Below are 23,650 nucleotides of genomic sequence, written 5' to 3' on the forward strand. Positions count from 1 at the left end.
CCGTGTAAATCCGGTCCACGTATCCCAGCTGCTCAGACCAGGCTCCTTAGGTAGGCAGCTCCTCTAGGACTGTCCTAAACTATTGAAGGCAGGTTACCTGTTCTCCTCACAACTAGCATGTTGCTTGTGGCTTGGTTAGGATTTAGTCCTGGTGCCTAGAAAGTATTTTCCATGGCCATTTGATCCATGCTCTGGAATCTTGGCTTACCTTAGGATATTATTTCCTAGTCCACAACAGGCTAGTCCTGTTTGGGGGGGTGGTCGTTTTCTCAGCCTGATTCCTGCTCACAGAACTCTGAGGCACCAGAACCTCTTTATCTTGTACTGACTCTTCCTTTCTCATTGCATGCTGATACGATTCCCTTAAAAACTTTGTTGAGTTTCCTGTGAATCAAATTCCACTCCTTTAGTCAAAGCCACATTTACAAATCTCTTTAAGATAACCTCCTCTCTACCTTTTTTTTTTTTTTTTTCTGGAAGATTTCTGTAGGGCAATACCCTTAATATTCTTAGACTGTGGTTCTTATATTGTATGGTTATATATCTTATATATACAGTTCTAATATTCTTAGAGTGTCTTGTGGTTTTGTTTCTTTGAAAGGATCCATGAAACACCACCTAGAGTCTTTTCTTGGGTCTTAATAAAGTGGTTCATAGTTACGACCTTGGCTTCACCTTCAGATCATATTTTCTTGAAAATAACCCCGGATTTAATCTGGGCTTACCAGGCATTTCTTAACTTCAGAGTTATCTGCTATCTGGATGGCCCAGTGAGAAACAATCTTATTTTCAAACTCAGAAATCCCAGGCTCCTTTACAGTTAATAGTTGGTCTTTCTTTAGCTCACCGCTTTATTCCCATGTTTCCCACGGGGAAGTGGAGGGACCCAGGAGTCCACTCCTACACACTGACGAGACCTGTCGTAGACCATCCGGCTCCTCACTCGTGTTGGCTGGTGTCGGCGTTGCTCCGGGTGACAGGGCTGCTAAGCTTTCCACAAAGGTGCAAAACCGGCCATGTTCCTTCCGCTTCCAGCATCTTTCTCACTTTCCTTTAAATCTCACCGGGAGCTTTCTTGAAGGTCACACTTCTGCTAACAGTACCGTCAAGATTTCTCCAGTTTCCCAAGGCTCCTGCCAGGCTTTTAAAGTCTGCGTTTCTTGTGAATAGTAGCACTGCATTCCAGGTTCCAGTATCTGCAGTAGCTGTCTGCTGCTATGTAACAAACCTCTCCAAACTTCAGTGCCTTAAAATGGCGAAGACTAGCAGTCTCCTCCCTCCCTCTGTGTGTGTGTGTGTGTGTGTGTCTGTCTGTCTGTCTCTCTGTCTGTCATTCTTTTTCTCTGTCTGTCTCTCTCTTTCTTTCTGTCTCTCCCTGTCTCTGTCTGTCTGTCTGTCTCTGTTTCTTCTCTGTCTCTCTCTCTCTCTGTCTCTCTGTCTGTCTCTTTGTCTCTCTCTCTGTCTCTGTCCACCTGTCTGTCGGTCTGTCTCTGTCTCTCTCTCTCTCTCTGTCTGTCTCTCTATTTGTCTGTCTCTCTGTCTTGCTCTCTGTCTCTCCCTGTCTGTCTCTCTCTCTCCTTCTCTCTGTCTGTCTGTCTCTTTCTCTCTGTCTCTCTCTGTCTGTCGGTCTGTCTCTGTCTCTCTCTGTCTGTCTGTCTCTCTATTTGTCTCTCTCTGTCTTGCTCTCTGTTTCTCTCTGTCTGTCTCTCTCTTTCTCTCTGTCTCTGTCTGTCTGTCTGTCTGTCTCTTTCTCTCTGTCTCTGTCTGTCTGTCTGTCTGTCTCTTTCTCTCTCTCTGTCTGTCTGTCGGTCTGTCTCTCTCTCCACTCTAGCAGTTGGCTGGCATCAGCTAAGGCCCTGTCCTGCAAGCTGTCTCCCAGCTGTACTTAGACAGCAGCAGGGCCGGGACAGCCCACAGGCTCAGCTCTTTGGGTCTCTGGAGTCTGGGCTGGGGAAATGCAGACAGCTGGGGCCTGGGGCAGACGGTGCTCTGTCATCTTTCTCCTCTGTCTGGCCTCCCCACAGCAGGGCTGCTTCAGCATCCGCAGACTTCTCCCGCAGAGATCAGGGCCACCAAGACACGTGTCCCAAGAGAGGAGGAGCCAGCAGGGCCACACCGCCCCGGCAAGCCTCAGCGGAGCCGCGGCATTCCTTTCGCCATGTTTTATTCATGGGGCCAGCACAGAGGTCCTTCTAGCTTCCAGGCTCTGGAAGAGCAGCAGGGACTAAGAATATTGTTGAAGGCAATTTTGGAAAATACAGTCTGCCACACAACCTTTAAATTATTCAGATCTTCAGAACAACTCTATAATACTAATGTTAAAATTTTGTTTGGTTCATTAACTTTCTGGGAGAAGCTTATGAGTTGCTGTGCTTTAGCGCATTGAAAGCCTTCGGGATAATGCGCATTAATTACAGAATTGTGCATTTGGGGGTATTTTCTGCTCTTAAAAGTTGGCTGCTTTGGTGAACCCTGTATAATACTGGCCTCCAAAGATGTCCATTGAGTTAGAAAATTAACTTTGTTCTTTTCAATTCTCGTCTGGATGTCTCCCATTTGTTTCATGTTTACAAAGTGCCAGCGTCTGAACTAAGCCCTTTGCGTACACCATTTTATTTCTCTGAGATAATTACTGATATCACCATTTTATGCATGACTATACTGAAGCTTCCCTGATAGCTCAGTTGTAAAGAATCGGCCTGCAATGCAGGAGAACCCGGTTTCATTCCTGTGTCGGGAAGATCCTCTGGAGTAAGGGATAGGCTACCCACTCCAGTATTCTTGGGCTTCCCTGGTGGCTCTGCTGGTGAAGTATCCACCTACAATGTGGGAGACTTTGGTTCAATCCCTGGGTTGGGAAGATCCCCTGGAGAAGGGAAAGGCTACCCACTCCAGTATTCTGACCTGGAGAATTCCATGGACTGTATATCCATGGGGTGGCAAAGAGTCAGACACGACCGAGTGACTTTCACATTCTGAAGCTTAGAGGGATGTGACCAAGAGGTCTTCTAAAATTATAATTTGCATGAATGCCACAACCACAAGTGTGCACACACACCCAATTCTGTGACCCCCTCTTATGGCCTGTATTTGCCCACCTCATAATATATATCATGTTCTAATTGCTATAGAATTAGAAATAACTTTTTTTTTTAGTTCTCTGACTCAGCTAAGAGGGCAGAGGAGGCAGGGAACATTTTCTGTGTATTCACTGATGTGTCTTAAGAAGTATTGGTTAAACACACAGCTAAATGAATAACAGCGTGGAATGCTGGTCCTGCTGGAGTTTGAATGCAAGTCTGTCTGACTCCAGAGCCTTTCATTTTAACCCTAAAAGTGGAGTTGTTGCCCCCAAAGTGAGGTGGAGACTCTCATATGTGCAGTCATAATGACAGAAAAGCCTGGCTGCCTGCCTTAAATAACTCAGGAACTCAGCAAAATTAGATGTGCTTATTTAGATCAAGACTTCCTACAGATTAGCACAATACCAAATTGGTAAAACAGTTCACGATTTTTGAGAAGTTTTGATATTTCAGCAAAACTGTATGTAATTTTCTAAAATTAGCGTCTCAGTTTCCAGAGAAATTGTATTCAATAAAATCTACTATGATTTATAGTAAAAATATTAGGAAAAGGACTTTTAGAATTTTTAACTTTAATAAAAGTTTTGAGTCATATTTAAATAGTTTTTCTGCCTCTTTCAAAATTAGTTCTAATAGTATGCTCTTGGGCTTCCCTAGTAGCTCAGATGGTAAAGCATCTGTCTATAATGCAGGAGACCCAGGTTCGATCCCTGGTTCGGGAAGATCCTCTGGAGACGGAAATGGCAACTCACTCCAGTATTCTTGCCTGGAGAATTCCATGGACGGAGGAGCCTGGCAGGCTACAGTCCATGTAGCTGTTGCACGTCCAGGTGGGGCTGCAAAGAGTCGGACGGGACTGAGCAACTAATACACAACAGTATGCTCCTTTGTTTTTCTAAATACAGTCCTTCTTTCCAACTTCAGTTCCCGCTTAAGTTCTTAGTGAAATATAACACTCTTGATTTCCCTACTGTTTGTTAGGATTTAAGTATGTTCAGTTCAGTTCAGTCGCTCAGTCGTGTCTGACTCTTTGCGACCCCATGAATCGCAGCACGCCAGGCCTCCCTGTCCATCACCAACTCCCGGAGTTCACTCAGACTCACGTCCATCGAGTCAGTGATGCCATCCAGCCATCTCATCCTCTGTCGTCCCCTTCTCCTCCTGCCCCCAATCCCTCCCAGCATCAGAATCTTTTCCAATGAGTCAACTCTTCGCATGAGGCGGCCAAAGTATTGGAGTTTCAGCTTTAGCATCATTCCCTCCAAAGAAATCCCAGGGCTGATCTCCTTCAGAATGGACCGGTTGGATCTTCTTGCAGTCCAAGGGACTCTCAAGAGTCTTCTCCAACACCACAGTTCAAAAGCATAAATTCTTCGGCGCTCAGCCTTCTTCATAGTCCAACTCTCACATCCATACATGACCACTGGAAAAACCATAGCCTTGACTAGACGGACCTTTGTTGGCAAAGTAATGTCTCTGCTTTTCAATATGCTATCTAGGTTGGTCATAACTTTCTTTCCAAGGAGTAAGCGTCTTTTAATTTCATGGCTGCAGTCACCATCTGCAGTGATTTTGGAGCCCAAAAAAATAAAGTCTGACACTGTTTCCACTGTTTCCGCATCTACTTCCCATGAAGTGATGGGACCAGATGCCATGATCTTCGTTTTCCGAATGTTGAGCTTTAAGCCAACTTTTTCACTCTCCTCTTTCACCTTTATCAAGAGGCTTTTTAGTTCCTCTTCACTTTCTGCCATAAGGGTGGTGTCATCTGCATATCTGAGGTTATTGATATTTCTCCTGGCAATCTTGATTCCAGCTTGTGCTTCTTCCAGTGCAAATATGTTAGTTAATTGTAAAACTCACTCTTGGCATCATTTTCACAAAGTTCTTTTTAGAAAGATAATCTCTCCATGATGCAGTTGTTTTCATTGGTGGGTTGTGTTCATTTCACCTGGGTGCCTGCTCAGTTGCTTCGATCATATCTGACTTCTTGCGGCCTCATGGACTGTAGCCCACCAGGCTCTTCTGTCCATGGAATTTCTTAGGCAAGAATACTGGAGTGGGTTGCCATTTCCTTCTCCAGGGGTTCTCCCCAGCCCAGGGATTGAACCCCTGTCTCCTGTGTCTCCTGCACTTGAGGTGGATGCTTTACCACTGACTCAGCAGGGAAGCCCTAGATTATTTCGACAACCCAGCTTCCGAGGATTTCCTATAAGAAACACCCAGGGGGCACCAAGTCTCTGATTTTCACCTTCTCCCCAGTCTCCTAGAAGTCCTGAGGATCGGTCAGGCCAGTCCTCAGTCCTCATGTGTCAGGCCCTTAGAACCCAGGTGTGAGCAGGCTCCAGGGGAGATGTGCGGTGCCCTCCCCGCCGCATCCCAGGCCCTTCATCCCTGGCATCCCGGGTCTCCTTATGGCCAGTGTACCTCCTCCTTGTCCTCCAGCTCCAAGACCAAAACTGGTTTTCTCCTGGGCAGTCGCGGGGAGTGTGGGGAGACCCGGACCCTGGGGGGTGGGAGGACGGGGCCCCTGGAGGGGGCAGGCCGGCGCGGGTTGGGGCCTGGGTCGCGCTGACGCTCCGGCCCCCTCTCTGTCCCTGGCCCAGCTCTCACCCGGCCCCGGCCGCACAGCGACGACTACAGCACCATGAAGAAGGTCCCCCCTCGGAAGCCCAAGCGAAGCCCCCACACCAAGCTCAGCGGTTCCTCGGAGGAGATCTCGGGCGCCCGGCCAGGGGCGGCAGGGCCCGGGGGCGCGAGGCGCAGAGCGGGCGGCCCGCAGCGCCTCCCGGGAGTCCCCGCGCCCCCCGCGCCCCCGGAGCCCGAGCCCGAGCCCGTCTACATCGAGATGCTGGGCCGCGCCGGCAGCCCCGAGCCGGCCGAGGCGGTGTACGAGGAGATGAAGTACTGGGCGCCCCCCGGGGACGCGGGCGGCCGGGGGGCGGGCGCCGGCTCGGCGTGCGCGTCGCCCCCCGCGGCCCCCGAGGACGGCGGCGCCGGCGGGGACGCGTGCGGCATCCCCGCGCCCTTCCCCAACCTGCTGGCGCACCGGCCCCCGCTGCTCGTGTTCCCCCCCACGCCGGCCACCTGCTCCCCCGCGTCCGACGAGTCGCCCTTGACGCCCCTGGAGGTGAAGAAGCTGCCGGTGCTGGAGACCAACCTCAAGTACCCCGTGCAGCCCGAGGGCTCCAGCCCCCTGTCCCCCCAGCACCCCAAAACCCCCAAGGGGGACGGCGACCGGCCCGCGTCCCCGGGCGTCCCCGCGCTCGCGGGGCCGCACGGAGCCTCCCCGCCCCCGACGCCCCCGCCCGCGCCCCCCGCCGCCCCGCGGCCACCCGGGCACTTCCCCTTCGCGGCCCCCGCGGAGCCCCCCAGGGTCCCCCCGAAGCCCACCTCGGCCCCCGCAGGCGCGCCCTGCAGCCCCCTCCCCAAAACCCCGTATTCCCCCGGGAAGACGGCCCGAGGGGAGCCCAGGAAGGCCACCACCACTGGCGCCCCCTCCCCGGCCCCCTACAGCCCCCCGAACTCCAGAGCTCTGGGCAGCCCCCTGGACGAGCTGGCCAGCCTGTTCAACTCCGGCAGGAGCGTGCTCCGGAGGTCTGCGGTGGGCAGGAGGATCCGCGAACCCCAGGGTGAGTCTGGAGCACTGAGCTCGCTCAGACAGGTCCAGATGTGAGGGTAGGGGTGCTGTGCAGAGGAATGCGGTGTTAAGGAATGCGCGGGGTCCCTGCAGGGTCCTTCAGAGCAGGTAGCGGCTTTAAGATCATCTTATATGCAACCGGTATGGCCAAGTAGTTAAGAATGCATCTTTCCCATTTTGCAGACACAAGTTCATGATATTAAAAACACATTGCACTAAAACCAGGCTTCACACAGCCTGGTGAAACGATGGGCATTAGAGCAAAACTCAGCTTGAGCCACTGACTTCCCTTTGCTAACAATATCCGGATATAACTTGGAAATGGCAGTTGCCGCGTGCTGTTATATTGAGATGTCCTTTTGGGGTTACCCGAACACCCTCGCCTTACTGGCCGTCTCACTTCCATTCCCTGCCTCTGGAGTGATTACTTCTCAGTTACTCCCTGACACTCAGTACCACTGGGTAGGAAGCCCAGCCCAGGAAGGCCACTGCCGGGCCCCATCCCCCGCCTCCTACAGCTGCACCCCCGAACTTCAGGCCTCTAGGCAGCCTCCCCGGAGGAGCTGGCCAGCCTCTTCAGCTGTTGTTGCCAGTAAATGATTTGCCTTCTGGTCCCAAGGACCATTTTCACTCCATTCTGTTCTGTCTGCATCTTCTCGCGGAGCGTCTCAACTACTCAGCTGTTGACAAGCCAGTCCCAGTGAGCTCAGGGCTAGACTGTGGCAGCCAGAGGCCGTGGCCTGTATCAAAAAGTATTTATTTTGTGTCCCTATAAAAGTAGAATGTAGCTATCAAAAAAAAAAAGCTCATTAAGAATTTTTTGTTGATCTCGTTAGTAGCTCACCTCATTCAGATGAGGTTGCCTTTGGGCTCAGATTCTCTTAATAACCACAAAGAACATCGTCATCTTCCAAAAAGCATCTGAAGGCTTTTATATGAAGCCAAAATATTTTCTAGCGTTCTGTATTTGGGAAGTGAACTACAGTAATATAAAGCATCTTCTCTTAAAACTGTAATGGGTCCCTCGGTCATAATGCCATTATGTAGATGACAGCTACTGGCATCCTTACTTTACAGAGATGGGAGACTTCAGGGCAAGGAGGCTAAGCACCTTCCTTAAGGTCAGGCAGTAGGACCAAAAGTAGCCACTTACCTGCTCTTTCTCCTAAGGAAAATACATAGCTGCATTGGCTTTCATCATCTGATGAGGTACAAAAAACCCCCTAGAAAACCTAGGAAATGTTCTCAATAAGTGAAAAGTACGTCAAGGCTAAGAACACTTAGCAAATGGATGAATAACCTGCTCTTTGTTTACTCTTCAGACTAATAAGCTAATTGTTTAGCCATTTCTTCTTAATTATAAGTCATTAATAAAAGAAATTGTCCTTGTAAGTAGGGGATGACTTGAATTTCACAAGTCATATGTTTCATTCCAAGGAACAAAACAGACTCTAAAAGAAAAGCATTACACGAACACATTAATGTTTGCTTTGCTTTTGGAACTAAAAGTTTATTAAAGCGTCATAAGCCTCCTTTTACTATAGATGAGAGTTGGATGAATTCTTCCCGGATGTATTCAGAAAAGTGAAGTTAATGATTTTCTAGATGGGTGGCAATCCTTTGGAAATCCCTAAGTCTACTCTTGAGACTTCCTTGGACTACAAGGAGATCCAACCAGTCCATTCTAAAGGAGATCAGTCCTGGGTGTTCTTTGGAAGGACTGATGCTAAAGCTGAAACTCCAATCCTTTGGCCACCTCATGTGAAGAGTTGACTCATTGGAAAAGACTCTGATGCTGGGAGGGATTGAGGGGAGGAGGAGAAGGGGACGACAGAGGATGAGATAGATGGCTGGATGGCATCACTGACTCGATGGACATGAGTTTGTGTGAACTCCGGGAGTTGGTGATGGACAGGGAGGCCTGGCGTGCTGCAATTCATGGGGTCGCAAAGAGTCAGACACGACTGAGTGACTGAACTGAACTGAACTGAACTGAAATCTAGGACTTGCAGGGAGGACCACAGAGAGGTCTCCAGCCAGGGTGCCCGGATATGCTAATTATATTTCCCCGTGGTGACATTAACCAGTGCCCGCTAACATCCATCAAAACCTCAAGGACACCATCGTTAGTGCAACTCTAAAATTAGAAAGCATCTATTTTCCTCCTGTAGGCTTTTACAAAATACTCTTCACTTAGAAAAGGTTGTCTGGAGCCACTTAAGACTTTCTTACAAATGCCCGCATTGGCAGCTTCTGCCCCCAGCACAGTGGCTGTAATAACAGCTGCAGTAGAAGAGGCTTGTCCCCACGCACCAGGTGACTGGGGTCCAGCTGTGCGGCTGAGAACCCTGTGATCCCTCATGGTTCGTGACTCGGGAAATGTCCCCACGCACCCGGTGACTGGGGTCCAGCTGTGCGGCTGAGAACCCTGTGATCCCTCACAGTTCGTGACTCGGGAAACTCCTGGACCACAGCACAGAACGCGTCCTCGTGGCATTTTTCAGCATGCAGGAGGGGCTTAAGAGAAGACTGGGAAAGAAAAAAAAGTCATCACACTGGAGCTAATCACCAGAGCTGCTTATATGATTATTAAGGTTTATACACTGTGATCCAGAAACCAGGAATCCATTTTCTACTAAATGAATCTCATGGCTGTTATTCATGATTTACTGAAGTCCTGGGACTTCTTTTAAGATTACAAATATTTTTCTTTACCCTCTTTATATTTAAAAATGCTCTTCTCTTCACCCGAAAGAGCTTTCTTACCAAAGAATCCAGTGGGCAGCTAATTCTGCCTCAAGGCACCTGAATTAATTACAGCCCGATTTTTGGACAGTTGTGATGTGGGGAAATTGTACCGCAAATTTGGGGAGCATTTCAGAACTTCCCCCTCGATTCTTTGGAGAGCGACCTTGAAGAGATTATGTATTAGTCGCTCAGTCGTATATGACTCTTTGCGACCCCATAAACTGTAGCCCGACAGGCTCCTCTGTCCATGGGATTCTCTAGGCAAGAATACTGGAGAGGGCTGCCATTCCCTTCTCCAGGGAATCTTCCTGAACCAGGTATCAAACCCAGGCCTCCCAGATGTAGGTAGATTCTTTACCATCTGAGCCACCTCAGTCCAGTTCAGTCGCTCAGTCGTGTCTAACTCTTTGCATCCCATGGACTGCAGCACGCCAGGCCTCCCTGTCCATCGCCAACTCCCGGTTTACTCAAACTCAGATCCATTGAGCTGGTGATGCCATCCAACCATCTCATCCTCTGTCGTCCCTTTCTCCTCCTGCCTTCGATCTTTTCAAGTATCAGGGTCTTTTCCAGTGAGTCAGGTCTTCACATCAGGTGGCCAAATGATTGGAGTTTCAGCTTCAACATCAGTCCTTCCAAGGAGTATTGAGGACTGATTTCCTTTAGGATGGACTGGCTGAATATCCTTGAAGTCCAAGGAACTCTCAAGAGTCTTCTCCAACACCACAGTTCAAAAGTATCAATTCTTTGGCGCTCAGCTTTCTTCACAGTCCAACTCTCACATCAGTACATGACTACTGGAAAAACCATAGTCTTGACTAGACGGACCTTTGTTGATAAAATAATGTCTCTCCACAAATAGTCGAGTGTTGACAGTTCCTTGCTTTGGACTTGAGAAAAGGCATTCAGAGGATTCGCTCCAGACTACTTTTGGCACTGATTAACACGTAAGGAATGGTGAGTCGTGGATAGCAAACAAGGTCCTGTGGTGTTTAATTATACTCTGTTGCTACTCTGTAGACCTAAATATGGGATTTCATAACTATCGTATTCCTATAGACTCCTGGATATTCAACTGGAGGAACACAAAGTCACAGAAGCTCTTGAGTCCAGAATGCAGGTGGACAAAATGTGATTGTCCAGGTGACGGCCGTGGCGACAGCTTGGCAGGAGGTGTCTTAGCTGCTGTGGTTGCAGGGGCTACTGTGCTCCAGGCATGGTTTTAATAACCTGTTTAGTTCTCACAAGACTAAACAGTGTCTGCTGTGGTGTCCCCATTCTACAGATGGGAAAACTAAGGCATAGAGATTAAACTTGCTCCCACTTTGAGAGACACAGCCTGACTTAAATGCAGTGATTCTGGCTCTAGAGGCGACTGTCTCAGTTACCTACACCGTGAGGCCCAGAACTGCAGGGAATTAAAATAAAATAGAGAGTAAGGCTTTAAAAAGCACTATTTACTCACCCAAGGTGCAACAAGTAAGAGTCTTACAGTTTGGATAAGAAAACTGCTTCATAAAATTCCAAACATGTACTTCACAGCTCAGGGATACATACAACTGCAGAATGTGTTCTGGGGGCCGCTGGGCCTTAGAATGAAGAACAACCACGTGTTTAATTGTCTGTCCTTTCTGTTGATCCCATTCATTCACAAGGTGTTTTTCTTCTGATGCCATATTATGGTTAATATTATTATGCTAATTTTTTTTATAGTTGCTTAGTTTCAAAAATTATGAGACGGAGTTCACATGCAGAGTGGATACCATTTGCTTCTTGGGGCCACGAGGGTGCGCCATTGCTCCAAACGGTTCCTTCCATGGCTGGTTGTTTATCTAGAAAGTGAAATAAAATGAGCATGTTTTCTGTGTCCATTGAAAAAGAGCAGGATGATCAGGCATTAACAAAAATGCAGTACGCCTCAGAAACGTGGGGAAGAAAGTGGAGGAGTCTGATTTGCAGAATATGTAAAAAAAAAAATTATTTTGTGACTTTCTGATACTGTGCATCTTTAGTTTACATAATATAAATAGGTAGTTAAAAATTATATTGGCAACAAGAAACATAGAGACAATATTTCTTTGCATGTATTAGGTGTTTAGTAAATACATTTGATGAAAACCTACCTTTAAAAAAGCAGTTTGACATATAAATATATTTGATAAATCTGGCCCTGGGGCATTTTTACAAATCAGAACCACTGCAGCCAAATGGAAATTACTCTTAATTTCAAATATTTTATTTCATTGCATAAATACTCCAAGTAAGGATATTTTGAGTTTTGACTTCTCTGGTGGCTCAGATGGTAAAAGAAACCTTCTACAATGCAGGAGACCCAGGTTTGATCCCTGGGTCGGGAAGATCCCTTGGAGAAGGGAATGGCAACCCACTCCAGTGTTCTTGCCTGAAGAGTCCCACAGGTCACAAAGAGTTGGACACAACTGAGTAATACTTTCATTATATAAATGAAATTTTTACAGTGTAATGCTTGATTCCATAAACCATTTATTTTTTAAAGAATTATTTTCAAAGTTGGCTTTATGGAAAATTTCAAACACATACAAAAGTACAGCGGATTAATGAACTATCTCTGTGACCAATCTTAGCTCATCTCCAGCTTCCTCCACCATCACTCAATTATGTGGAAATATGTCCCAATGTCAGAGCAATTTACTGATAAATATTTGTATAAATTTCGTTAGGGAAGTCCTTTAGAAAAAAAATAAAAGATTTATTCTTAAGTCACTTTAATAAGTACAGACCTGTCGATCCGTTTGAACATCTTAGACTTGATTAACTAACATCATCTTGCTGCTCAAAACAGAAGCTACCCCTAAGGTGCTGGAGCATCATTTTTTCATGATGCAGCTGAAATAATTCTCAGGAGTCAGCTTTCCAACAGAAATCGCTGGCCTTCGAGAACTTCCACAGGGTCTGTGAGCACAGCCCCCTACATCGACAGCTGTGCGGATAACTTTTCTACAGCGACAGCCTCAAGGGGTGAATTTCTAAATGTCATGTCCAAACAGAGCTAAGCATGAAAGATCAATCTCTCAAGTATGTATTACAACTGCATCTTTTCAAAGAAATTGTTTTGATTTGTTTGGGGCCCGGCTGGGTCTTCATGGCTGTGCGTGCTTCTCTCGTTGGGGCCAGCGGGGACCACACTCCAGCTGTGGTGGTTTCTCTTGTTACGGAACTCGGGCTTCCGTAGTTGCGGTGTGTGGGCTCGGTCACTGCAGCTTCCGGACTCTGGAGCACAGGCTCTGTAGTTTCGTCACATGGACTTAGCTACCCAAGGAGCGTGTGGGGATCTTCCCAGGCCAGAGATCAACCCCTTGTCTCCTCCGTCAGCAGGTTGGATTCTTGACCACTGAGCCACCAGCGAAGCCCCCATTGCCTCCTCAATCAGTACTGAGTGAGATTTTGAAGCTTCTCTGCCAAATTAAGCACAATTACTTATGCATTGTTTGGTGACAAGAAGATGCTTTAAAATCGCTGAAATATCACAGAATTACAGGCGGAAACCTGTGACCTGTGCTCAAGGGCAGCGTTGGTAAACTGCCGTTCTCTGCTCCTGGTGTTTGCGGCAGACGTTTCGACACTTGTCTTCTGTTTCACCTCCGACGCCTTCTGATGAGATGGCAGCATAAGACATCCACCCTCCTGTGCAGGTCTCAGCATCCCATGCTGGGATGCAGGGCTCGGCATCCCCGAGGCGTCTTGCCTATATGCAGGCTCTTCTAGCTGTGTGTCCTGTGCTGAGCTGTTAATCTCTCTCACTCTCCAGCTGCTTTGCTTTCTCTGTGTGGTGATTTATTTGTGGAGGGTGGTGGCCTGAGGCTTCATGAGTGTTAGAAAGGGCGTGGACGGAGCAAGCACATACTTTATGGATGTGTAGTCAAGGGCACTCTGGCCGCCCTCCCGTGAAAGGAAGGCATCCCTCTGCCTTCTGGAACCATTTTAAATCAGCCCCAAGTTTCCCTCGTTTTTCCAAACGAAGAAGTCCTCGGGGAAGGCAAGCTTAGCATCTCTAGCGAAGCAAGTCCTTCGCTCGTCGCTGGGTGGATATATGGGAAGGATGAGAGCTAGCATGTGGCTGCCCCGGCCGGGTCGGCGAACCCGAGCTTTGACACACACGTGGGGCCCTGTGTGAGCAGACGATGTCCTGCACAGCTCCTGGCCGCACCGCAGCGCAGGCGTCTCTGTGTTTGGGACTTGCAGCCGGATGCTGCAGTGTTCCTCATTCCCCGGATGCCCAGCTGAAGTAATCCTTAGTCTGTCTCCCCTTGCAGATGAGCTTTCAACCGGAATACACGGATCCATAGCCAGGCATACCTACGTTAAGAGCACAGGGCTCTTTGTCTTCCGTGTTAATTGGACATTTTTTTTTTAAGTGCCTAATATTTGTTGTGAACGCTGTGACATTTCTCTCCCTGTTTACAGCACCTCCTCTCTCTCAATGCCCGAGAACTCTTTCACTCAGGGAAGTTGTGCAACCAGGGCCCTGTACCCAGGACTTGCATTAACTTGTAGAGCTAACTCCCTTGTAGTCATCCACCAGGCATTCACTTGATGCAAGCCCAGGGCTTGCCCCCGGGAATCCAGAGAGGAGAGAGCGAGCTCTGGGTGCCCTGCCCTCTCCAGACAGGGCGGGCGGCAGATGGGTCCGCCCCATTTCAAGGTGAGGTTCTACCTGGGGGGCATAGACCCCCCCACCGTGGGTCTGTGACTGAGCCCCACGTGGCCTGTGAACCCCAGCAGTGTGCTCGGGCCTTGTTTGGGGAGAGGTTGACCACACTTCATCACGGAGCGTTGATGAGCAGGGCACAGGAGGGGGGCACAGCTGGCGGCCCCAGAGCAGGAGCTCATTGCTGCGGTAGTGTTTCAGAGAGCCTCCCGCCAGGGCTGACCCGCGAGCAGGACGCCTGATGGGCGATGATGGGGGCAGGAGGCGGGGGGCTGGGACTTCTCCAGGTGGGTACAGAAAGAGGGGAGCAGGTGGGGCAGCAAGAGGAGCCCGTGTGTGGGGAGCCCTGTCTCCAAACATGAGTTCAGGATACCTGGTCCTGTTAGCATGCGGCCAGCGAGCCTTGAAAGGCTTCCCTGGTGGCTCAGTGGGGAAGAATCTGCCTGCCAGTGCAGGAGACCCAGGTTCCATCCCTGGGTCAGGAAGATTCCCCTGGAGAAGGGAATGGCTACCCACTCCAGGATTCTTGCCTGGAGAATCCTATGGACAGAGGAGCCTGTCGGGCTGCAGTCCATGGGGTCGCAAAGGGTCAGACACGACCGAGTGACTAAACAATGACAATGTCCCTTCAGCATAAGCTTCTCGACAGAGGCCCTTTCTGCCCTCTCGTCCCACAGTCTGCCCTCCGCAATGTCAGGGACCCACAGCACCCAGGTGAACCAGAATAATTCCTCTGGTTCAGAAGGATTGTTTCCTGGCTTTCTGTCTGCTTTGTCTCTGCCTCTGTAAGGCTCTGCTTGGGAACAGCTCCTAATTACAGGTGAGCAGTCACTCACAGCAGTTGCTTTCACTTGCAAGACGCTCACCCAGCATCTTGCCTTGAGGAAGTGCTCGACTGCAGGCCGAGTGTCGGTCCTGGGAGTGCGGCGTCTCGGATGCCTGCTCAGGACTGGCCGCACGGTAAAGCCACAGGGACCTCTCCCCGTGTCCCAGGGGCCACGCTGAGGGCTGCTCGGATGGTCAGCAGTGATTTGCAAGACAGTACGATCCAGGGCAGGAGAAAGGCGTGCATGCATGCTCAGTCGCTCAGTCATGTCCAACTCTTTGTGACCCCATGGACGGAACCCCCCAGGCTCTTCCGTCCCTGGAATTCTCCAAGCAAGAATATTGGAGTGGGTTGCCATGCCCTCCTCTAGCTGATCTTCCCAAATGAGGAATTGAACCCCTGTCTCTAGTGTATCCCGCACTGGCAGGATTCCCAGGAAGCCCAGGAGAAAGGCACACAGCCCAAAAAAGCCCACTTCATCTGTCTCTACAGCAACTATTTATTTCCTAGATTATGTGGCTATAGAAACAGATATAGCTACAGATACAGATATTCAGACATATCTATATAGAGATATAGATACTGTAATGGCAAAATTAGAAGCACGGCTGAAAACAACAAAAAAACGAGCATCAGCCCCATACTCAGATCCCTCAATAAATATTTGTTGGGAGAATCTTAAACTCAAAGGCCTCCTGAGCTTGCTACTTCCTCTGGACGTGGCTGCTTCATTCTTCTCTGACACCCAGGCATCAAACCAAGCAGGGAGTTGTGACAATTAAATATTTAGATCAACCTGATCAAAAAGTTACCCGGCGAATGGTGTGAAACTCTCCTGGGAAATTTCCTTCACGGCTTGGCTGTGAATCTACAGCCGCCAGCATGCCGTCAGACCAGAGATAGGGAGCGTGCATAAATAGTTCATCATTTCTGAGACAGCCGGAGGACGCAGAGGAGTCATCCCAGTTGGACTGTTCTCAGTGCGCTATCCAGGGGGAGGAGATCTTTTGTACCTGGAATTCTGGGGGAAAAAAATTCAGTCTTTTCAGAAGTGGATTATCTTTCATAAGCAGTACATATTTTTCATACCATCAACCCATTAAAGCAAGCAGCCATTGTGTGTGGGAGGGGGTGGTCTCTAGACTAGATTTCGAATTAAACTCCCACTGGGGGCTCCTAGGAGAAACCCGGTGCTTTATCCTCTAAGCCACTCAGCGACTCTCCTATAGCTAGTTAATAAAGACCTTCCTGGCTATCTGCATCTCATTATTGCCACAGAATACAGTCCCGGGGTGTTCTTCCTTTTGTGAAGAAATGCTTAGAAGCTACAGGGTGCGTGGACGTTTTCCTGAAGATGACCTGGATCACCGCTGTGTTCTCTCTCTCTCCTTAAGCGTATTGGAAGAGAATAACCCATTTCTCAACTACCTAAGAGTGTTTAGGGCCTTTATGCCGACCTGAATCATTTTTGTGATTAATTCTCAGATTAACCTAGAAACTTCCACACCACCTGAGAGCTCGCTACATTCAGTGTCATTTGCGCCAGCCCTGCACCCTGTGAGTCAGCAGCCACCTCACACCCGCTGTGTGTGAAGCTTCTTGGGCCTTTTGCTGCCCTGGTTTTCACATCTCCCTTTTTCCAATTTCTTCTTGAAGTCTGTAATGCTCGTCCTTAGACGTCGTACACTGGCAGTTACTGGGCGTTGCAATTTTACATGCAGCTGATACATGTTAATTGTAAGAAACCGACCAGTGACAATCTCACTTTCCTCCCCACACATATGACTCAGTCTTAAAATATGCAGGAACCAAACCACGGCTGTGAGAGTTGGACTATAAAGAAAGCTGAGTGCTGAAGAACTGCTACTTTTGAACTGTGGTGTTGGAGAAGACTCTTGAGCGTCCCTTGGACTGCAAGGAGATCCAACCAGTCAGTCCTAAAGGAGATCAGTCCGGAATATTCATTGGAAGGACTGATGCTGAGGCTGAAACTCCAATCCTTTGGCCACCTGATGCGAAGAGCTGACTCATTGGAAAAGACCCTGAGCTGGGAAAGATTGAGGGCAGGAGGAGAAGGGGACGACAGAGGATGAGATGGTTGGATGGCATCACCGATTCAATAGACATGAGTTTACTGAAACTGGTGATAGAATTGGTGATGGACAGGGAGGCTTGGTGTGCTGCAGTCCACGGGGTCACAAAAAGTCAGACACGGCTGAGCGACTGAACTGAACCACGGCAGACGTGAGCTAGATCTGAGCTGACACACGTTTACAGTGGAACACTCAGGGTACGATACCTGCAAATGTGTGCATCACCCAAAGTCCTGCAAAACCTGCAAAAGAGTTTCTTCACACCCCAGACTCTGGCTCAAAATCAAACACACTCTTCCCCAAAAATGTCCACTTTAAAGAACGGAGGGACTGACGTGTACACTGTGGGCGCAGCAGGGTGATTCCCAAGCAGATCGGCGTGTTTTCCATCTTGGTTTTATTATTCTCTTTTGAAATGGAAAGATCCAGGAAGGAGTAAGTAGGAGACAGAGGACTTGGACAGAGCGGCGGGTGGACACTGCCCCTATGCAGGTGTGTCCATGTTACTGAAACACAAATCAAAGCTCAAAGCCCTTAAATCACTCCTGAAGTCACGTCTGCTTGTTGGAGTTAGTTCCAGTTCCCAGGTGAGCTCACCTGGATGGGGTCAGGCTGGTTTAGGAGCAGAAAGGGGCACACACCAAGCACAGAAGATCAAAGCACGCCAACTTCCCAGGTGGCTCATCAGTAAAGAGCCTGCCTGCCAGTGCAGGAGAGCCGATTCTAGTCCCTTAGGTCAGGAAGACCCCCTGGAGGGGGAAATGACGTGCTCTCCAGGATTCTTACCTGGAGAATTCCCTGGACAGAGGAGCCTGGCGGGCTGCAGTCCATGTGGTCGCTGAAGAGTCGGACACGACTGAGCAACTAACCAACCAGCCTGGCAATACTTTTCACAGTTCACATATCTGTTTTCAAATAAATAACCAGTGCCCAGCAATAGATTCTGTAGAGCTAAAGAGTTTTTTGTTTTTGTTTATTTTCATGAGAATTGTATTGAGTTTATTTTGTCTTTTGATATCTGTTGTTTACTCACTAAGTCGTGTCCAGCTCTTGCAACCCTATGAACCGCAGCACGCCAGGCTTCCCTATCCTTCACTGGCTCCCAGAGTTTACTCAAACTCACATCCATTGAGTCACTGATGCCATCCAGCCATCTCATCCTCTGTCGTCCCCTTCTCCTCCTGCCCTCAATCTTTCCCAGCATCAGGGTCTTTTCCAGTAGTCAGTTGTTCGCATCATGTGGCCTAAGTACTGGGGTTTCAGCTTCAGCATCAGTCCTTCCTGTGAATATTCAGAGTTGATTTCCTTTAGGATGGACTGGTTGGATCTTGCTGTCCTCGGTATTTAACCACCTTTATATATAGCTCGTGATGGAATCTCTCTTGGAGTTTTAATAGAAAATTGTGCTCAGAACTACTTCGGTCCTTAAGAACAATGTAATCCTTTGCTCCATCTCAGACACCAGCTTGTGCTCCTGTTGTAAGATGCTTTCTAGTGCCTTCTGGCCACCCCCTGCCCCACCGTGTGAGCCTTAGCACAACCAGAGATGCGACTGAATCATTTACATGTCAAATAAGACAGTCAGACTCCAGTTGCTGGCATTCATTTCACTGATGTAGTCACAGCTGAGAGGGGAATCTCTATTCCCTTACTCAGCCTGGAAATCTCGTCTAATTTCTGCAGCTGGGACAGCCACGCGGGGCAAAGGCACTGGGCTTCTGTATGGTGATGGGGGATTATACAAATGTCTCTTTAATCTGATGCTCATTAGACAGCCCACTGATGTGGTCCAGCTGCTAACCAGAAAGCGTTTCCATTGCTGCAGGGGTGGAATCCATCACTGGGACCCTTTGTAATGACTTTAGGGAAAAGGTTCCATTTTCCAGATAATACAACCAATCTGTGACGTCGCCCCTGAGACACGTAGTTCTTTTCAGGATTGAAAACATCAGAGGTTAACTTCAAGCAAAACCATTTGATGAGCAGCCACGTTTTGTGTTGCTGTCTGCTACTCGCGTCAAGTTTTCAAAGAGGGTTGGGGGGACAAATCATAAATAAAAGGGACAGGCTTCATTCATTCATTTGAAATATGCATTGAGGATGCGTTTTGTACAGAGTATTGTCCTAAGCCGTATGAGTTTAAAAGTAAAATATGGAATCGGCTCGCAAGCAGCTCACAAGGTCCCAGGACAGCGAGAAACATCGGTGAAGACACTGTTTGGGTTTCTCAAACAGCTTACCCCTAATGCTTGAGAAATGCTGCATTTTTATTCGATTCATTCTACTCTCTTTGACTGTTCAATGCTTATCATGACGCACTAAATTGATTTTTTTCAACCCATACATATGTCCTTTGAAACCGATCCAAATGAAGGTAGGATTCCTTTGGAGGAAAGGGGGGTGGATGAGGCCAAAGCAGCTAGAGAAAGAGGGGGTACCCTACCTCAGGCTGAGACTGGGGCATCTTACAACCCTAAGGAGGAGGGCTTATCCAGGGGCATGATGGCATCACCACATAATGCTTGGAGGAGCTGCAGCAGGGGTGCCAAAAGGCTTCTTCTGTGTTCATTTCTGTGTAAACATACAGCTTCAAAGTGACGGTGAGAGATGCCGGGTGCTGGGCATACAAGGAGGGGGCCCCACCTCCTGACCGGCTCCGAGGGGCTTTCTCCTGATTGTTCCAGGGGAAATGAGGGCCACTGGCGACCGGCTCAGCCTGCCCCTGCAGAGTCCCCGTGACTCATCCTTCCTGAGTGACAGCTCCGGGGACCTTCAGTCCCAGGCCTGGAGGCTCGGGAGGCACGCAGAGTCAGGGAGGCTGGCCAGCCCCCCTCCATAAAGGATGCAGCCACAGGAGCCATCAGAGAGACTGGCCACGTGGCTTGAGGAGACTTGTGACAAGACTTTTAAGTCTGTGTAGATATTTTTAATCTGTTATGTAAGGCCTCAGAGCTGCTGGGCAGCAGCCACTGGTGTGGGCAGTGGGGCTGATCCACACACGTGCACGGCACCTCCAGGCTGTGAAACTGTGGGCACACGTCTGTAGCAGGGGGACTGCTGCCATCCTGAGCCCCCCAGGGCTCCCAAGTGCACACCCCCCAACTCCTGGGACTTCCCACCCCAGGCCTGCATCCCTGAAATGCAGACTCAGGCAGAGGCTCAAGGTGCATGGCTTCTGCCTGTTCCCACTGGCCCTGATCTGTGCCCTTGGGGCCCTTTAATAGCTTGTGTGTGTGTGTGTGTCATTCAGCCGTGTCTGACGCTCTGTGACCCCATGGACTATAGCCTGCCAGGCTCCTCTGTCCATGGGATTCTCCAGACAAGAATACTGGAGTGGGTTGCCATTTCCTTCTCCAGGGGATCTTCCCAACCCAGGGATCGAACCCAGGTCTCCTGCATCGCAGGAAGATTCTTTACTGATTATGCCAATAGAGAAGTCCCTTTAAATACCTTGGGTGGATAAATTTCATAATTAGTTCTGAACGAGGATTTTGAAAAGATTCAACATATACCACTGCTGTTTGGGTTTTCACTTGCATTGATTTCATTGGCTCTCTGACTCAGCTGGAACCACACCAGTGAGGTGAACGCCAAAAATGAGAGTCTGACCGTCTCGTATGACGTTTAAGTGATTCAGCCATACGTCCGGTTGTGCCGAGGTTCACGTGGTGGGGCGGGGGCTGGCCAGAAGACACTAGAAAACGGACATGAGCATTCTTCTGACGTCCCTGATGTGGAACAAACGTAGATTATATTTTTCTCGAGGACCGAAGTAAAGAATGTGAACAGTGTTAGTGGCTTAGTCATGTCTAATTCTTTCCAACCCCCTGGGCTGTAGCCCACCAGGCTCCTCTGTCCATGGGATTCTCCAGGCAAGGATACTGCAGTAGTTGCCATTCCCTTCTCCAGGGGCTCTTCCCAACCCAAGGATTGAACTTGGGTCTCCTGCCTTGCAGGCAGATTCTCTACCGTCTAAGCCACCAGGGAAGCTAGGTGAAGAACCAAGTAGTTATTCTTAAAGCAATTTATCTCTTAGAAATCCAAGTGAGGCTCTATTATGAGCCGTATATAAAGTTGGTTAAATACCAAGAGACAAAATAGAGTCAATACAGTTCTCATGGAAATGAAAACATAAGTAAATAAGCGGTTCTTCATCGGAAGGGCTCTGCTGACCCTGGGCCTCGGTGGTTCTCCTGGGAAAGGATGTGGGAGCTGAAGATGGAGCTGTCCTGGGGGCAGTCTCCTCTTTTTTTCCAGTGGTGTTATTGGCCTCCCATCACTGTGACACCATGCACATGTCACGAATACTGAGCACTCCCAGGAGAAGAGCAGGAATAACCCCCCTCTGCCTTTGGTTCTGGAGCGAGCACACACAGCGGGGGGCACGCACTGCCCACCCCCGGCAGCTGCGCAGGTGCGGTGTTCTCGACCTCCTGGGTTTGCATCACCACCTGGCGCTGAGGAAGTGTAGAAACACTGGGTATGCAAATGCCCGTGTGACCTCTGAGGTTAGACGCTTTAGGAATGGGTCTCCAGGCCAGGCCAGCTTGTTTAAATGTTACATATTCAGCTACTTACGGGCTTCCCATGTGGCTCAGTGGTAAAGAACCTGCCTGCCAATGCAGGAGACTCAGGGTCAACCCCTGAGTCGGAAAGATTCCCTAGAGAAGAGAATGGCTACCCACTTCAGTATTCTTGCCTGGGAAATCCCATGGACAAGGGAGCCTGGTGGGCTACAGTCCCTGGGGTCGAAAAGAGTTGGACGTGACTGAGCGACCAAACAACAGCAACGCTCGCTACTTACAGGGAAGACGAGCTCTAAGGAACGGAATAGTGGCCAGGCCTCTTCTAGTTATGGCGCGGACAGAGGAGATGGACCCAAAAAGAGCCAGCTGGTCAACCTGGAAAGAAAACTGGCACCACATAAATTTCTGTGCCTTTTTGGGTTCTGCAAACCTTATTTATACTGACAGTCATTTTTTAGCTTTACTATGGGTACATTCTTGCCCTGCTCAGCACATATGTTGTTGAAGATATCACTCTGCTTCCTGCTTCGGTTGGTGTTTTTAGCACAAACCATCTCCCCAAGACTTGGCAGGGGAGTGGGTGGCGGGAGCTGGCAGGGGCAGGCAGGGTGGCCAAGGAAGCCCTTTCTTTCCACTCAACTTAACCCCGAGCATGAGCCTTGATGGCACTTTCTGCTGCAGAAGAATGGTCAGCACTGAGTTCAAAAGCAGTTTTGATCTACTCAAGGGTGGTGGTTTCATAAGGGAGTGCCAGGGCCGACTCTGGCCTCTCAGGGTATAAGCAGGTCTGGTAGTTCTGTTTGCTCAAGCCGCCCATCCTCTTCCTTGCCCATCCCAGTGTTGTGTTTTGCTGCTTCCTGAGTAATCAGCTCCTGTAGAGATATGACCGTGCGTGCAATGTGCCTGCCGCACGACCCATCGCACGGACCTCACGTGGTCCCCCTTCCCCATCACGGCAGACACGGACACTGTCTCTTGACTCACTCCTGTGTCTTAGCAAAGTGGTGGTGAAGTCTGATCCTGGGGCTGAGGGTCATTTAGAAGCATGCCTTTTTAGACACACCCCTGCAGCGTGTGTCCTCCTGATCGCATCTCCCTGAAAACGTGCCCTCTGCTCACACATGACGTCTCCTTATGTAGACCTACATGTTTGAGTTTAGGACCAGCCACTGGGTCTGGGTGAATCCCGACACTTGGCATTTGTCTTTCTCTGAGACAAGATGCCAGATGTCTGGATTATATTATCATGGGCAAGAAAACAGTCTAATTCACATCCTAGAAGCCTGTTATGGAAGAGGGCGGGCCGGGGGGGGACTGCGGAGTGATTTCTGGGTCCCTATGTGTGCCTTTTACTCGTGTGCAATAACGTAAGACTTCAGGCGTTGTTCCTTGAAACACAAAGTACTGAATCAAGTTAGTCTCTCAGTTGTGTCCAAGCCTCTGTCCCCCCATGAGCTGTAGTCTGCCAGGTTCCTCCGTCCATGCGATTCTCCAGGCTAGAATACTGGAGTGGGTTGCCATTCCCTTCTCCGGGGAATCTTCTGGATCCAGGAATCAAACCTGGGTCTTCTGCATTGCAGGTGGACTCTCTGCCATCTGAGCCACCAGGGAAGCCCCCTAAAGTAGTGAACAGATTTGGTTTAACACAAGCCGGAGGCTGATTTGGGGTCTGAGCGGCCCTGCTTACCTGCCATGACACATTGTCCACGGTGCCCATCGGCAGAGACTGCAAGCCGCGACTTCTGAATTCCAGAACCGAGAGCCTGAGAAGCAGTGGGTTCATGCCTGGCTCCCTCTCAGCCTGCATGCTTTTCCTTAGCACCAGATAGGATAAAAACAAACGCATTCTTGCATGCAGTAGCCTTTGTGCAGAGGAATTTTCCTATAGAGTTGCAAAATGAACGATAGCCAGCATAAGTAATGAGTCTCAAATGTATTCTCACATTTTTTATGCCTTACAGAGCACTCTCTGCATTAAATCCAACAGCTGTAATTTGTTGTGCTCTTGCGTTACTGCAACCTGGATTGTAGTCTCATCCGTTTCCAA

The 23,650-nt window shown here is 49.2% G+C and overlaps 1 protein-coding gene and 1 non-coding gene across 4 annotated transcripts in view; both read left to right on the top strand.

Moving 5' to 3' along the window:
• MYO16 (myosin XVI) overlaps positions 1 to 23,650 on the top strand; it is a 518,782-nt gene that overhangs the window by 454,498 nt on the left and 40,634 nt on the right. For all 3 annotated transcript variants that reach the window (XM_070800476.1, XM_070800475.1, XM_070800474.1), the window contains exon 32: positions 5,690 to 6,715. In XM_070800476.1, coding sequence (XP_070656577.1) covers positions 5,690 to 6,715 — 1,026 coding nt within the window. The remainder of the gene's footprint in view (positions 1 to 5,689; positions 6,716 to 23,650) is intronic.
• TRNAY-AUA (transfer RNA tyrosine (anticodon AUA)) lies at positions 3,734 to 3,805 on the top strand. The gene has a single exon. It is a non-coding gene; the product is annotated as a tRNA-Tyr (tRNA).

The sequence above is a fragment of the Bos indicus genome, chromosome 12, assembly GCF_029378745.1.
Source record: "Bos indicus isolate NIAB-ARS_2022 breed Sahiwal x Tharparkar chromosome 12, NIAB-ARS_B.indTharparkar_mat_pri_1.0, whole genome shotgun sequence".
Classification (NCBI taxonomy): domain Eukaryota; kingdom Metazoa; phylum Chordata; class Mammalia; order Artiodactyla; family Bovidae; genus Bos; species Bos indicus.